Here is a 14,405-nt window from a genome sequence, read left to right on the forward strand (position 1 = left end):
AATACTGGACACCATGTAGACTAAATACTGGACACCATGTAGACTAAATACTAGACACCATGTAGACTAAATACTGGACACCATGTAGACTAAATACTGGACACCATGTAGACTAAATACTAGACACCATGTAGACTAAATACTGGACACCATGTAGACTAAATACTAGACACCATGTAGACTAAATACTAGACACCATGTAGACTAAATACTGGACACCATGTAGACTAAATACTAGACACCATGTAGACTAAATACTGGACACCATGTAGACTAAATACTAGACACCATGTAGACTAAATACTGGACACCATGTAGACTAAATACTGGACACCATGTAGACTAAATACTGGACACCATGTAGACTAAATACTGGACACCATGTAGACTAAATACTAGAAACCATGTAGACTAAATACTAGACACCATGTAGACTAAATACTGGACACCATGTAGACTAAATACTAGAAACCATGTAGACTAAATACTAGACACCATGTAGACTAAATACTAGACACCATGTAGACTAAATACTGGAAACCATGTAGACTAAATACTAGACACCATGTAGACTAAATACTGGACACCATGTAGACTAAATACTGGACACCATGTAGACTAAATACTAGAAACCATGTAGACTAAATACTAGACACCATGTAGACTAAATAACATAAACCATGTAGACTAAATACTAGACACCATGTAGACTAAATACTGGAAACCATGTAGACTAAATAATAGAAACCATGTAGACTAAATACTAGACACCATGTAGACTAAATACTGGACACCATGTAGACTAAATACTGGAAACCATGTAGACTGAATACTGGAAACCATGTAGTGTGTGTGTGTGTATACTGAATATTGCCCCCCTCTCCCAGACTCTTTCTATCCCCCTGACTCTACTGTCCCTTTTGTACTCATTGCATCTTGTATCCCTGTTCATTCCTTGTTGCCATATATTCTCCCAATCCCCTGTGGATAAATCTATTTGCATTCAATTACTTTTTGTACTGGAAACCATGTAAACTAAATACTAGAAACCATGTAGACTAAATCCTGGAAACCATGTAGACTAAATCCTGGAAACCATGTAGACTAAATACTGGAAACCATGTAGACTAAATCCTGGAAACCATGTAGACTAAATACTGGAAACCATGTAGACTAAATACTAAAAACCATGTAGACTAAATACTAAAAACCATGTAGACTAAATCCTGGAAACCATGTAGACTAAATACTGGAAACCATGTAGACTAAATACTAAAAACCATGTAGACTAAATACTAAAAACCATGTAGACTAAATACTAAAAACCATGTAGACTAAATACTAAAAACCATGTAGACTAAATACTAAAAACCATGTAGACTAAATACTAGAAACCATGTAGACTAAATAATAAAAACCATGTAGACTAAATACTAAAAACCATGTAGACTAAATACTAGAAACCATGTAGACTAAATAATAGAAACCATGTAGACTAAATACTGGAAACCATGTAGACTAAATACTGGAAACCATGTAGACTAAATACTGGAAACCATGTAGACTAAATACTGGAAACCATGTAGACTAAATACTGGAAACCATGTAGACTAAATACTGGAAACCATGTAGACTAAATACTGGAAAACATGGTTGACTGGCCTTTTTCACCCGATTCTCTCTGCAACTAAAGGAGGTACGATCTTAGAAAGAAAGGTGCTATCTTTAACCTAAAAGGGTTATTTGGCTGGCCTGACAGGAGAACCCTTTGAAGATCCCTTTTTGGTTCTAGGTAGAACCATTTTGCTTCCAGGTAGTACTCTTTTGGGTTCCATGTAGAACCCTTTCCACAGAGAGTTCTACCTGGATCCCAAAAGGGTTCTACCTGGATCCCAAAAGGGTTCTACCTGGATCCCAAAAGGTTTCTACCTGGATCCCAAAAGGGTTCTCATATGGGGACAGCCAAAGAACCCTTGTGGAACCCCTTTTTTTCTAAGCGTGTAGATGACACTGCTGGTGAGAAAACATAGTGGCCTGTAATTGCATAGTTAACACATAATGCTTAACCCAGACAATATTTCCCCACTATTTTGCCTTCCTTTAGCATTCTTGTGTGTGCTTGCCTGCAGGTGATTATAATTCTCTAAGCTTGTCATCTCCTGTATGTGGCGTTGACATTGAAATGATTGACAGTGTTTTCCTTTCATTGCCCCCCGGATAACTTCCTATGGATTCATTTACATGCCTCCAAAATAATTACACTTCGGTCTATTTTGTCGTCTCAGAAATATCATAAGCTATGGAAGAGTGAATGATATGAAGGACAAGAGTGGCAGCTTAGCATCTTGTTTCCCAGGTCCTTGGTGAAAACTGACAACTCGTCACTCTAATCCGTGTTGACGTGCCGATAGTATTCCATTTCTTGTAATCTTTACCACTCCCTTGCGCAGCACAACTTGAAAGTCAAGTGTAATTATTAAGCATTGGTCTCTAATTGCTCTCTACATGAACTGACAAAGGGAGAATCATTTGCTCTGAAAAGTAGACATAATTGGTTATAGCCTTTGATTTGCTCAGAGGGGGGGAAAAGCAAATAATTTGTGCAAGAATATGTGCCAGGTGCTGCGATTGACTTGTAGAGAAATGCCATTGTGAAATCCCAGGACACAGTAAGTAAAAGGTGTGCTCGCTAGGTGACCATAATGATCATCAATAATTAATAGCATACAGTAGCTAGGAAGTAACAAGGATATCATCCTTTCAAGTGCAATAGGAACTGAAAGTAGGACATTGTTGTTTTCGAATGCACTTTGAATGCACAATGATTAAAGTGACCTAGCCTGTGATTGAGACGAGACCATCACTGTCTTCTTCACTTGTACCATGTAGGCTCCATCCTCGCCTTCCTCACCCTCGGCTAATGAACCAAAGTATGAGAAGCGCTGGCTGGATGCAGTGTCCCTACCCTTGCTGATGGCCCGAGTCTCCAAATACAAAGCCGGAACGGATAAATTAAGGTAAGGTAATCCTGTGTGATGAAATTCACCTCTGAGGCGCACAGTTCACCAAGCGCTGCTGTTGGTTTTGCAAGCACTTTTCATTTAGGTGAAAGGTTGCAACTCCAATATCTATGCACAGGCATGCAATGTGTTAAAAGGTCAGATGGTGAAGCCATGATAGGATGGGAAGGTTTAACTGTAAAACACTGAATTTGTTCTTTTTTACAGATTTAAACAATATCAAATGAAGGCAGGAAGTCCCAGGAAATGTTATTTTCATTCCTTCCTCTGCTAGTAGATAACATGATGTAAGAGATATGGCCGTCCTCTAGATCCCTAGTGGAGCTGTTATTTAGAAAGAAAACAAGTGGTATCTTTCTTACGTAGAACTCAAATAAGTTATCGTTGTTAGTCACAACCTGATACAATATGATGCATTATGGTGCTTGTTTCTGTCAATTCCAAAGAAAAGTGAATACCATGTATGAAAAGAGTGGAAGTATAATAAAATAAAATAAATTGTATTGATACCCATTATCACACTTTTCACGCTGAATCCGTGAAGACGAGACTAAGTGGACATATTTTATGAGAAGTAAAGCATTTCTTCGGCCATATTAATGGGAAGATTTAAGATCCTTCAAATAAACATCAGACAGAGATTGAGTGGACGTATGTCTGATGCAAACAACTTCTTGATTGCAGATATTCCATTTTATGAGTTCAATCCTAATGAAGGATGATACCGTATTAGTGTTATTATCGTTAACAACGTGGCATAACTTCATTTGAATAACAGAGTGGTTATGATGAACTTTTTACCAGAATGTGTATGTAAACATGAGACATGAATCATCTGTGAACAAGATTCTTTCTCTCTCTTGTCATCATTACCCCCCACCATCTACATCATTTCCCCCACCAGCTACATAATGATCCCTACCATCCACATGATTATCCCACCAGCTGCATCATTATCCCACCAGCTAAATCATTATCCCACCAGTTAAATCATTATCTCCATGGTCTACATCATTATCCCCACCAGCCACATCATTATCCCACCAGCTATATCATTATCCCACCAGTTAAATCATTATCTCCATGGTCTACATCATTATCCCACCAGCCACATCATTATCCCACCAGCTAAATCATTATCCCACCAGTTAAATCATTATCTCCATGGTCTACATCATTATCCTCACCTTCTAAATCATTATTCCCACCGGCTATATCATTATCCCACCAGTTAAATCATTATCCCACCAGTTAAATCATTATCTCCATGGTCTACATCATTATCCCCACCAGCCACATCATTATCCCACCAGCTATATCATTATCCCACCAGTTAAATCATTATCTCCATGGTCTACATCATTATCCCACCAGCCACATCATTATCCCACCAGCTAAATCATTATCCCACCAGTTAAATCATTATCTCCATGGTCTACATCATTATCCTCACCTTCTAAATCATTATTCCCACCGGCTATATCATTATCCCACCAGCTAAATCATTATCCCACCAGTTAAATCATTATCTCCATGGTCTACATCATTATCCCACCAGCTACATCATTATCCCCACCAGCCACATCATTATCCCACCAGCTGCATCATTATCCCACCAGCTAAATCATTATCCCACCAGTTAAATCATTATCTCCATGGTCTACATCATTATCCCACCAGCTAAATCATTATCCCACCAGTTAAATCATTATCTCCATGGTCTATATCATTATCCTCACCTTCTAAATCATTATTCCCACCGGCTACATCATTATCCCCACCAGCTACATCATTATCCCCACCAGCTACATCATTATCCCCACCAGCTACATCATTATCCCCACCAGCTACATCATTATCCCCACCAGCCACATCATTATCCTCACCTTCTAAATCATTATCCCACAAGCTCCCTGTCTCTATTGCTCTTATTAAAGTCTCGATTGCTCTTGACACCCCCTGAAAAAGCGTGTACAGGCAAGGAGGCCTACAAACCTAACTCAGTTACATCAGCTTTGCCAGGAATGGGCCAAAATTCACCCATCTTATTGTGGGAAGCTTTTGGAAGGCTACCCAAAATGTTTGGCCCAAGTTAAACAATTTAAAGGCAATGCTACCAAATACTAATTGAGTGTATGTAAACTTCTGACCCACTGGGAATGTGATGAAAGATATAAAAGCTGAAATAAATCATTCTCTCTACTATTATTCTAACATTTCACATCCTTAAAATAAAGTGGTGAGCCTAGCTGACTTAAAACAGGGAATTTTTACTAGGATTAAATGTCAGGGATTGTGAAAAACTGACTTTAAATGTATTAGGCTGAGGTGTATGTAAACTTCCCACTTCATCTGTACTTGCATACATGCATACATACAGTGCCTTGCGAAAGTATTCGGCCCCCTTGAACTTTGCGACCTTTTGCCACATTTCAGGCTTCAAACATAAAGATATAAAACTGTATTTTTTTGTGAAGAATCAACAACAAGTGGGACACAATCATGAAGTGGAACGACATTTATTGGATATTTCAAACTTTTTTAACAAATCAAAAACTGAAAAATTGGGCGTGCAAAATTATTCAGCCCCTTTACTTTCAGTGCAGCAAACTCTCTCCAGAAGTTCAGTGAGGATCTCTGAATGATCCAATGTTGACCTAAATGACTAATGATGATAAATACAATCCACCTGTGTGTAATCAAGTCTCTGTATAAATGCACCTGCACTGTGATAGTCTCAGAGGTCCGTTAAAAGCGCAGAGAGCATCATGAAGAACAAGGAACACCTGTTTTGAGTTCGTGTTTTTCAATCAAGGCCTACCTTCAAACCCAGTGCCTCTTTGCTTGACATCATGGGAAAATCAAAAGAAATCAGCCAAGACCTCAGAAAACAATTGTAGACCTCCACAAGTCTGGTTCATCCTTGGGAGCAATTTCCAAATGCCTGAAGGTACCACGTTCATCTGTACAAACAATAGTACGCAAGTATAAACACCATGGGACCATGCAGTCGTCATACCGCTCTGGAAGGAGACGCTTTCTGTCTCCTAGAGATGAACGTACTTTGGTGCGAAAGGTGCAAATCAATCCCAGAACAACAGCAAAGGACCTTGTGAAGATGCTGGAGGAAACAGGTACAAAAGTATCTATCTACATTTAAAACGAGTTCTATATCGACATAACCTGAAAGGCCGCTCAGCAAGGAAGAAGCCACTGCTCTAAAACTGCCATAAAAAAGCCAGACTATGGTTTGCAACTGCACATGGGGACAAAGATTGTACCTTTTGGAGAATTGTCCTCTGGTCTGATGAAAAAATATATAAATGTTTGGCCATAATGACCATCGTTATGTTTGGAGGAAAAAGAGGGAGGCTTGCAAGCCGAAGAACACCATCCCAACCATGAAGCATGGGGGTGGCAGCATCATGTTGTGGGGGTGCTTTGCTGCAGGAGGGACTGGTGCACTTCACAAAATAGATGGCATCATGAGACAGGAAAATTATGTGGATATATTGAAGCAACCTCTCACGACATCAGTTAGGAAGTTGAAGTTTTGTCGCAGGGTCTTCCAAATGGACAATGACTCCAAGCACACTTCCAAAGTTGTGGCGAAATGGCTTAAGGACAACAAAGTCAAGGTATTAGAGTGACCATCACAAAACCCAGACCTCAATCCTATAGAAAATTTGTGGGCAGAACTGAAAAAGCGTTTGTGAGCAAGGAGGCCTACAAACTTGACTCAGTTACACCAGCTCTGTCAGGAGGAATGGGTCAAAATTCACCCAGCTTTTTGTGGGAAGCTTGTGGAAGGCTACCCGAAACGTTTGACCCAAGTTAAACAATTTAAAGGCAATGCTACCAAATACTAATTGAGTGTATGTATACTTCTGACCCACTATGAATGTGATTAAAGAAATGAAAGCTGGAATAAATAATTCTCTATACTATTATTCTGACATTTCACATTGTTAAAAGAAAGTGGTGATCCTAACTGACCTAGACAGGGATTTTTTTATTTTAAATGTCAGGTATTGTGAGATACTGAGATTAAATGTATTTGGCTGAAGGTGTATGTAAACTCCCGACTTCCGATACTATACGTTGTCAGACTCAAAACATTGTCAAAGACTCGGGGTCACTGTTCTCTAAAGTCTAGACTGTTCTCTCAAGTCTAGGACCAAAAGGCTCCTTAACAGCTTCTTCCCCCAAGCCATAAGACTGCTGAACAATTTTACACTGCAGCTACTCGCTGTTTATTATACATTTTTATTTATTTATTTATGTAGGCAAGTCCATTTAGAACAAATTCTTATTTACAGTGACGGCCTACCCCGGCCAATCCCGGACGACGCAGGGCCAATTGTGCGCCACCCCATGGGACTCCCAATTACGGCCGGATATGATACAGGTCTATCCACCTCTTGGATTAGTCTCACATCTATCCGTCTTCTCCTCTCGGATCAGTATCACAGCTATCCATCTTCTTCCTCTTGCATTAGTCTCACAGCTATCCATCTTCTTCCTCTTGGATCAGTATCACAGCTATCCATCTTCCTCCTCTTGCATTAGTCTCACAGCTATCCATCTTCTTCCTCTTGCATTAGTCTCACAGCTATCCGTCTTCTCCTCTTGCATTAGTCTCACAGCTATCCATCTTCTCCTCTTGCATTAGTCTCACATCTATCCATCTTCTTCCTCTTGCATTAGTCTCACAGCTATCCGTCTTCTCCTCTTGCATTAGTCTCACATCTATCCATCTTCTTCCTCTTGCATTAGTCTCACAGCTATCCATCTTCCTCCTCTTGCATTAGTCTCACAGCTATCCGTCTTCCTCCTCTTGCATTAGTCTCACAGCTATCCATCTTCCTCCTCTTGCATTAGTCTCACAGCTATCCATCTTCCTCCTCTTGCATTAGTCTCACAGCTATCCATCTTCTTCCTCTTGCATTAGTCTCACAGCTATCCATCTTCTTCCTCTTGCATTAGTCTCACAGCTATCCGTCTTCTCCTCTTGCATTAGTCTCACAGCTATCCATCTTCTTCCTCTTGCATTAGTCTCACAGCTATCCATCTTCCTCCTCTTGCATTAGTCTCACAGCTATCCATCTTCCTCCTCTTGCATTAGTCTCACAGCTATCCATCTTCCTCCTCTTGCATTAGTCTCACAGCTATCCATCTTCTTCCTCTTGCATTAGTCTCACAGCTATCCATCTTCTTCCTCTTGCATTAGTCTCACAGCTATCCATCTTCCTCCTCTTGCATTAGTCTCACAGCTATCCATCTTCCTCCTCTTGCATTAGTCTCACAGCTATCCATCTTCCTCCTCTTGCATTAGTCTCACAGCTATCCATCTTCCTCCTCTTGCATTAGTCTCACAGCTATCCATCTTCTCCTCTTGCATTAGTCTCACATCTATCCATCTTCTTCCTCTCGGATCAGTATCACAGCTATCCATCTTCTTTCTCTTGCATTAGTCTCACAACTATCCATCTTCTTCCTCTCGGATCAGTCTCACAGCTATCCATCTTCTTCCTCTCGGATCAGTATCACAGCTATCCATCTTCTTCCTCTCGGATCAGTATCACAGCTATCCATCTTCTTCCTCTCGGATCAGTATCACAGCTATCCATCTTCTTCCTCTCGGATCAGTATCACAGCTATCCATCTTCTTCCTCTCGGATCAGTATCACAGCTATCCATCTTCTTCCTCTCGGATCAGTATCACAGCTATCCATCTTCTTCCTCTTGGATCAGTATCACAGCTATCCATCTTCTTCCTCTCGGATCAGTATCACAGCTATCCATCTTCCTCCTCTTGGATTTCACAGTATTTTCCTGGCTACTGTTATCTTGGATTTCACAGTATTTTCCTGGCTGATATCTTGGATGTCCTCTAGGTTTTCTGTTTCTATTCATCTCAACATACTCTCTATGACTAGTCAGCAGAAAAGCCATATGTATTCAACTTCAGGACATGTGGCTATCACTAATCCTACCCCTTCGTCCGCCTAGCTTTTCCTCAATTTACTAATGGAATTTCTATTGTCCTCTGTCACTCACACAGACAGTCTGGGTTTTAGAAGACCATGACAGAGACAGTCTGGGTTTTAGAGGAATGTGACAGAGACAGTCTGGGTTTCTGAGGACCAAGACAGAGACAGTCTGGGTTTCTGAGGACCATGACAGAGACAGTCTGGGTTTTAGAGGACCATGACAGAGACAGTCTGGGTTTTAGAGGACCATGACAGAGACAGTCTGGGTTTTAGAGGACCATGACAGAGACAGTCTGGGTTTTAGAGGACCATGACAGAGACAGTCTGGGTTTTAGAGGACCAAGACAGAGACAGTCTGGGTTTTAGAGGACCATGGCAGATACAGTCTGAGTTTTAGAGGACCACGCTGCAGTGTGCTGATAGTTGAAGCAGAACATTCCACTATCCAGGCAATCTCAGAAACAAGTCAAGCAGACAGAGTAAAGCTGTATCTATCACTGTGGCTTGCATTCATTCAGATAATGTTATCTCCAAACGGTTGTTTTATATGTTTTGATCTCTCTCTTCATATATATTCTCACTGCATTTTATATAGGGCAATTTACATGTGCACCCTACCCTACACATCAAGAGGATTTGTACTTAACTTTACAATTGAGCATCCCTTAGAGTCTGCACTCAGTGGAACAAAGATTTATAACAAGCCAATTGTACACATGCATTGCATATTATTAAGGGCATTTTCAACAGAAGAACCAAGGTTCCCTAAAGGATCTTTGTAACATTGTGACACGACGTCTGAGTTTCAGGGAGAGTGTGTGCAAGCTCTGGTTATTTTAAACATTGATTGCAGTGCTTTCATAATTCTCTACGTTGTCCTCATGTTTCTCAACATCCCTCTATAGAAGATTCACCTCAAATCAAAATCAAATCAAATGTATTCATAAAGCCCTTCTTACATCAGCTGATGTCTCAAAGTGCTGTACAGAAACCCAGCCTAAAACCCCAACCAGCAAGCAATGCAGGTGTAGAAGCACGTTATATCCTCAAATTTCTCTTCTCAACATCCCCTACAGAACATTCTCCTCATGTTTCTCAACATCCCCTTCAGAACATTCTCCTCATGTTAACTTTTTACGCTTTTCAAGATCTGTGTGATAAATGTGATTGCCTAACCATCAGAGAAAAGCTGTTTTGATGGCATCGTCATGTTCAATGCTATTTTTGTTTAAAACTATTGACAGTTGTTTCTAAGTCTAATAGATCTGGAGTGTTTTTCAAATGCACAAAAATGAAATGGCAAAAAAGCATCACCTTAAATACAAGTGATGAAAGGGATTCAATACATATGTACGCCATTTTACAGTGACAGTGTCATTATCGGTGACATGCAACAAATGATGATGTACTTTGAAACCGAGCTGTAATTTGCAACCCTCTGATATTCTGTTTTTGCGCTTGCTCCTGAAGTCATTTGGGTGTGCTGTGGCCATTACATATGCAATCAAATATCTCAGAATTAAGTCCTTTTAAAAAAAAAAAAAATTCTCTATACTTTTCTTTCTCTAGAAAAGTGTGGAGTGCATTGTAAATATCAGTCAAAATAAAGGCTATAACGCTACAAAATGTGGAATCTGTTTAAGAGTGTATATATACTTGTTCAGGGCACTGTATTTCCTTAATTCTCTATATTAGTTGCTATGGTTATCGAATGCAGGTGAACTGCAATGTTAATTTGCATCGTAACACTGCCTGTCCTCACTTCAGTGAAAGAAACAGCTTGGTTTAAAGGTTTTCCACTCTGACCATTCTAGTTAAAAAAAAGTGCTTTTAACTGTACACTACTGTACATCTCTAACCTGAACGTTCATACCCCCTCCAGGTCGAACAGCTTTGAAGTCTGCGCCTTAGATGGAACGAGCATCAATATTCTACAATTTTGCACTGCAGCAGAAAGCACTGACTGGCTTCAAGCAATATCAACCAATATCAGTGATTTGACACTGGAGAATGTAAGTCTACAGTATGACCAGGTAAAAATGTATTTTTTTTATTTTTTTTATCCAGATACAGATTGAATGGAAAGGATCCAGATTGTGATTTGCCAAGGGCCAAAGCACAAGTAACTCAACAGAAGATGTGTGATAAAATCCCAGGGGTATTCGAATTTTTGAATTCTATTCTCATTAGAATGTGATACCTATTATTAATGTCCTGTCCTTCTCTTCTAGAAAATAGGTATTCATGGGTACAATGAATTACTGCCTTGTAGTAATCCATCATTAATACTCTCACGTGATCGCTAGTGTTTAGCTATCTCCTTTCCATTATTCCCTGTTGATTAGTACACTGAGGATCTATCACTATGTGTCGCTAAGGATCCAGAAAGGCTGCTCTGAGCTACACAACTACACAGCTGCTCTTTTTTTAAAGTAGGATTCATTCAGTCGTGTGTCACCTGATTATGGATGAGTAGTTGGATAGCAAAACGTTCATTCAGCATGTAATTGTGAGAGGAGCTGGTGAAGCAGAACTCTTGACTTTTATTGTGGTGACCAACAACCTAGAAATAGACTGTGACATCCTAATGGGTCCTGGCATGTTCATCAACAGAGAATGACTTGATATGATACTGCAGCTGACTTGCAGCTTGCTTATTAGAACGTTAGTTGTTGTTGATTAGACCATGCCACAGTAGCAGTAAAGTTTAAGAGCTGGTCTGACCATGCCACGGTATCAGTAAAGTATAAGAGCTGGTCTGACCATGCCACGGTATCAGTAAAGTATAAGAGCTGGTCTGACCATGCCACGGTATCAGTAAAGTATAAGAGCTGGTCTGACCACGCCACGGTATCAGTAAAGTATAAGAGCTGGTCTGACCATGCCACAGTATCAGTAAAGTATAAGAGCTGGTCTGACCATGCCACAGTATCAGTAAAGTATAAGAGCTAGTCTGACCATGCCACGGTATCAGTAAAGTATAAGAGCTGGTCTGACCATGCCACGGTATCAGTAAAGTATAAGAGCTGGTCTGACCATGCCACGGTATCAGTAAAGTATAAGAGCTGGTCTGACCATGCCACGGTATCAGTAAAGTATAAGAGCTGGTCTGACCATGCCACGGTATCAGTAAAGTATAAGAGCTGGTCTGACCATGCCACGGTATCAGTAAAGTATAAGAGCTGGTCTGACCACGCCACGGTATCAGTAAAGTATAAGAGCTGGTCTGACCACGCCACGGTAGCAGTAAAGTATAAGAGCTAGTCTGACCATGCCACGGTATCAGTAAAGTATAAGAGCTAGTCTGACCATGCCACGGTATCAGTAAAGTATAAGAGCTGGTCTGACCATGCCACAGTAGCAGTAAAGTATAAGAGCTAGTCTGACCATGCCACGGTAGCAGTAAAGTATAAGAGCTGGTCTGACCATGCCACAGTATCAGTAAAGTTTGAGAGGGGTGGCAGCGTAGCCTTAGTGGTTAGAGCGTTGGACTAGTAACCGGAAGGTTGCGAGTTCAAACCCCTGAGCTGACAAGGTACAAATCTGTCGTTCTGCCCCTGAACAGGCAGTTAACCCACTGTTCCCAGGCTGTCATTGAAAATAAGAATGTGTTCTTAACTGACTTGCCTGGTTAAAAAAAAAAAAATTAAAACATTTAAAAAAAGAGCTGGTCTGACCATGCCACGGTATCAGTAAAGTATAAGAGCTGGTCTGACCATGCCACGGTAGCAGTAAAGTATTAGAGCTGGTCTGACCATGCCACGGTATCAGTAAAGTATAAGAGCTGGTCTGACCATGCCACGGTATCAGTACAGTATAAGAGCTGGTCTGACCATGCCACGGTATCAGTATAAGAGCTGGTCTGACCATGCCACGGTATCAGTAAAGTATAAGAGCTAGTCTGACCACGCCACCGTAGCAGTAAAGTATAAGAGCTGGTCTGACCACGCCACGGTATCAGTAAAGTATAAGAGCTGGTCTGACCACGCCACGGTAGCAGCATGGGATTTGTTATAAAGTTATAAAGTTCTGTGTGGTTTCATTGCATCCAATGTCAGTGTCCACAGTAATGTAACACAAGGAGTGTGCCTGTGGATTTGCCAGCTCTAACGCAGTTCCACTTAAAATTGCAATCCCTTGTCTTCTCCTCTAACAGATGAAAATGATTAACAGATATTGCTCTCCGGATGATCAGGTATGTCCTCACCCCATGAGCTATAAGTTTCTTCATCTATAGCTGTCTACATCTATAGCTATCTTCATCTATAGCTATTTATAGCTATCTTCATCTACAGCTATCTATAGCTATCTTCATCTATAGCTATCTTCATTTATAGCTATCTTCATCTATAGCTATCTTCATCTATAGCTATCTTTAACTATAACTATTGTCATCTGTAACTATGTTCATCAAACTCAGCAAAAAAGAAAAGTCCTCTCTGTCAACTGCGTTTATTTTCAGCAAACTTAAAATGTGTAAATATTTGAATGAACAAAACAAGATTCAACAACTGAGACATAAACTGAACAAGTTACACAGACATGTGACTAACAGAAATGGAATAATGTGTCCCTGAACAAAGGGGGGGTCAAAATCAAAAGTAACAGTCAGTTTCTGGTGTGGCCACTAGCTGAGTTAAATACTGCAGTGCATCTCCTCCTCATGGACTGCACCATCTTTGACAGTTCTTGCTGTGAGATGTTACGCCACTCTTCCACCAAGGCACCTGCAAGTGCCCGGACATTTCTGGGGGGGAATGGCCCTAGCCGTCACCCTCCGATCCAACAGGTCCCAGACGTGCTCAATCAAATCAAATCAAATGTATTTATATAGCCCTTCTTACATCATCTGATATCTTAAAGTGCTGTACAGAAACCCAGCCTAAAACCCCAAACAGCAAGCAATGCAGGTGTAGAAGCATGGTGGCAAGGAAAAACTCCCTAGAAAGGCCAAAACCTAGGAAGAAACCTAGAGAGGAACCAGGCTATGAGGGGTGGCCAGTCCTCTTCTGGCTGTGCCGGGTGGAGATTATAACAGAACATGGCCAAGATGTCTAAATGTTCATAAATGACCAGCATGGTTGTTGAGGGTGCAGCAAGTCAGCACATCAGGAGTAAATGTCAGTTGGCTTTTCATAGCCGATCATTAAGAGTATCTCTACCACTCCTGCTGTCTCTAGAGAGTTGAAAACAGCAGGTCTGGGACAGGTAGCACGTCCGGTGAACAGGTCAGGGTTCCATAGCCGCAGGCAGAACAGTTGAAACTGGAGCAGCAACACGGCCAGGTGGACTGGGGACAGCAAGGAGTCATCATGCCAGGTAGTCCTGAGGCAAGGTCCTAGGGCTCAGGTCCTCCGAGAGAGAGAAAGAAAGAAAGAAAGAAAGAAAGAGA

The 14,405-nt window shown here is 40.8% G+C and overlaps 1 protein-coding gene across 1 annotated transcript in view; it reads left to right on the plus strand.

The window, feature by feature from the left end:
* Nucleotides 1-14,405, plus strand: part of LOC112255811 (gamma-2-syntrophin-like) — an 88,115-nt gene that overhangs the window by 49,231 nt on the left and 24,479 nt on the right. The window contains exons 20-22 of the mRNA XM_042326238.1: nt 2,890-3,017; nt 10,896-11,025; nt 13,170-13,208. Coding sequence (XP_042182172.1) covers nt 2,890-3,017; nt 10,896-11,025; nt 13,170-13,208 — 297 coding nt within the window. The remainder of the gene's footprint in view (nt 1-2,889; nt 3,018-10,895; nt 11,026-13,169; nt 13,209-14,405) is intronic.

The sequence above is a fragment of the Oncorhynchus tshawytscha genome, linkage group LG08 (genome assembly GCF_018296145.1).
Source record: "Oncorhynchus tshawytscha isolate Ot180627B linkage group LG08, Otsh_v2.0, whole genome shotgun sequence".
Classification (NCBI taxonomy): domain Eukaryota; kingdom Metazoa; phylum Chordata; class Actinopteri; order Salmoniformes; family Salmonidae; genus Oncorhynchus; species Oncorhynchus tshawytscha.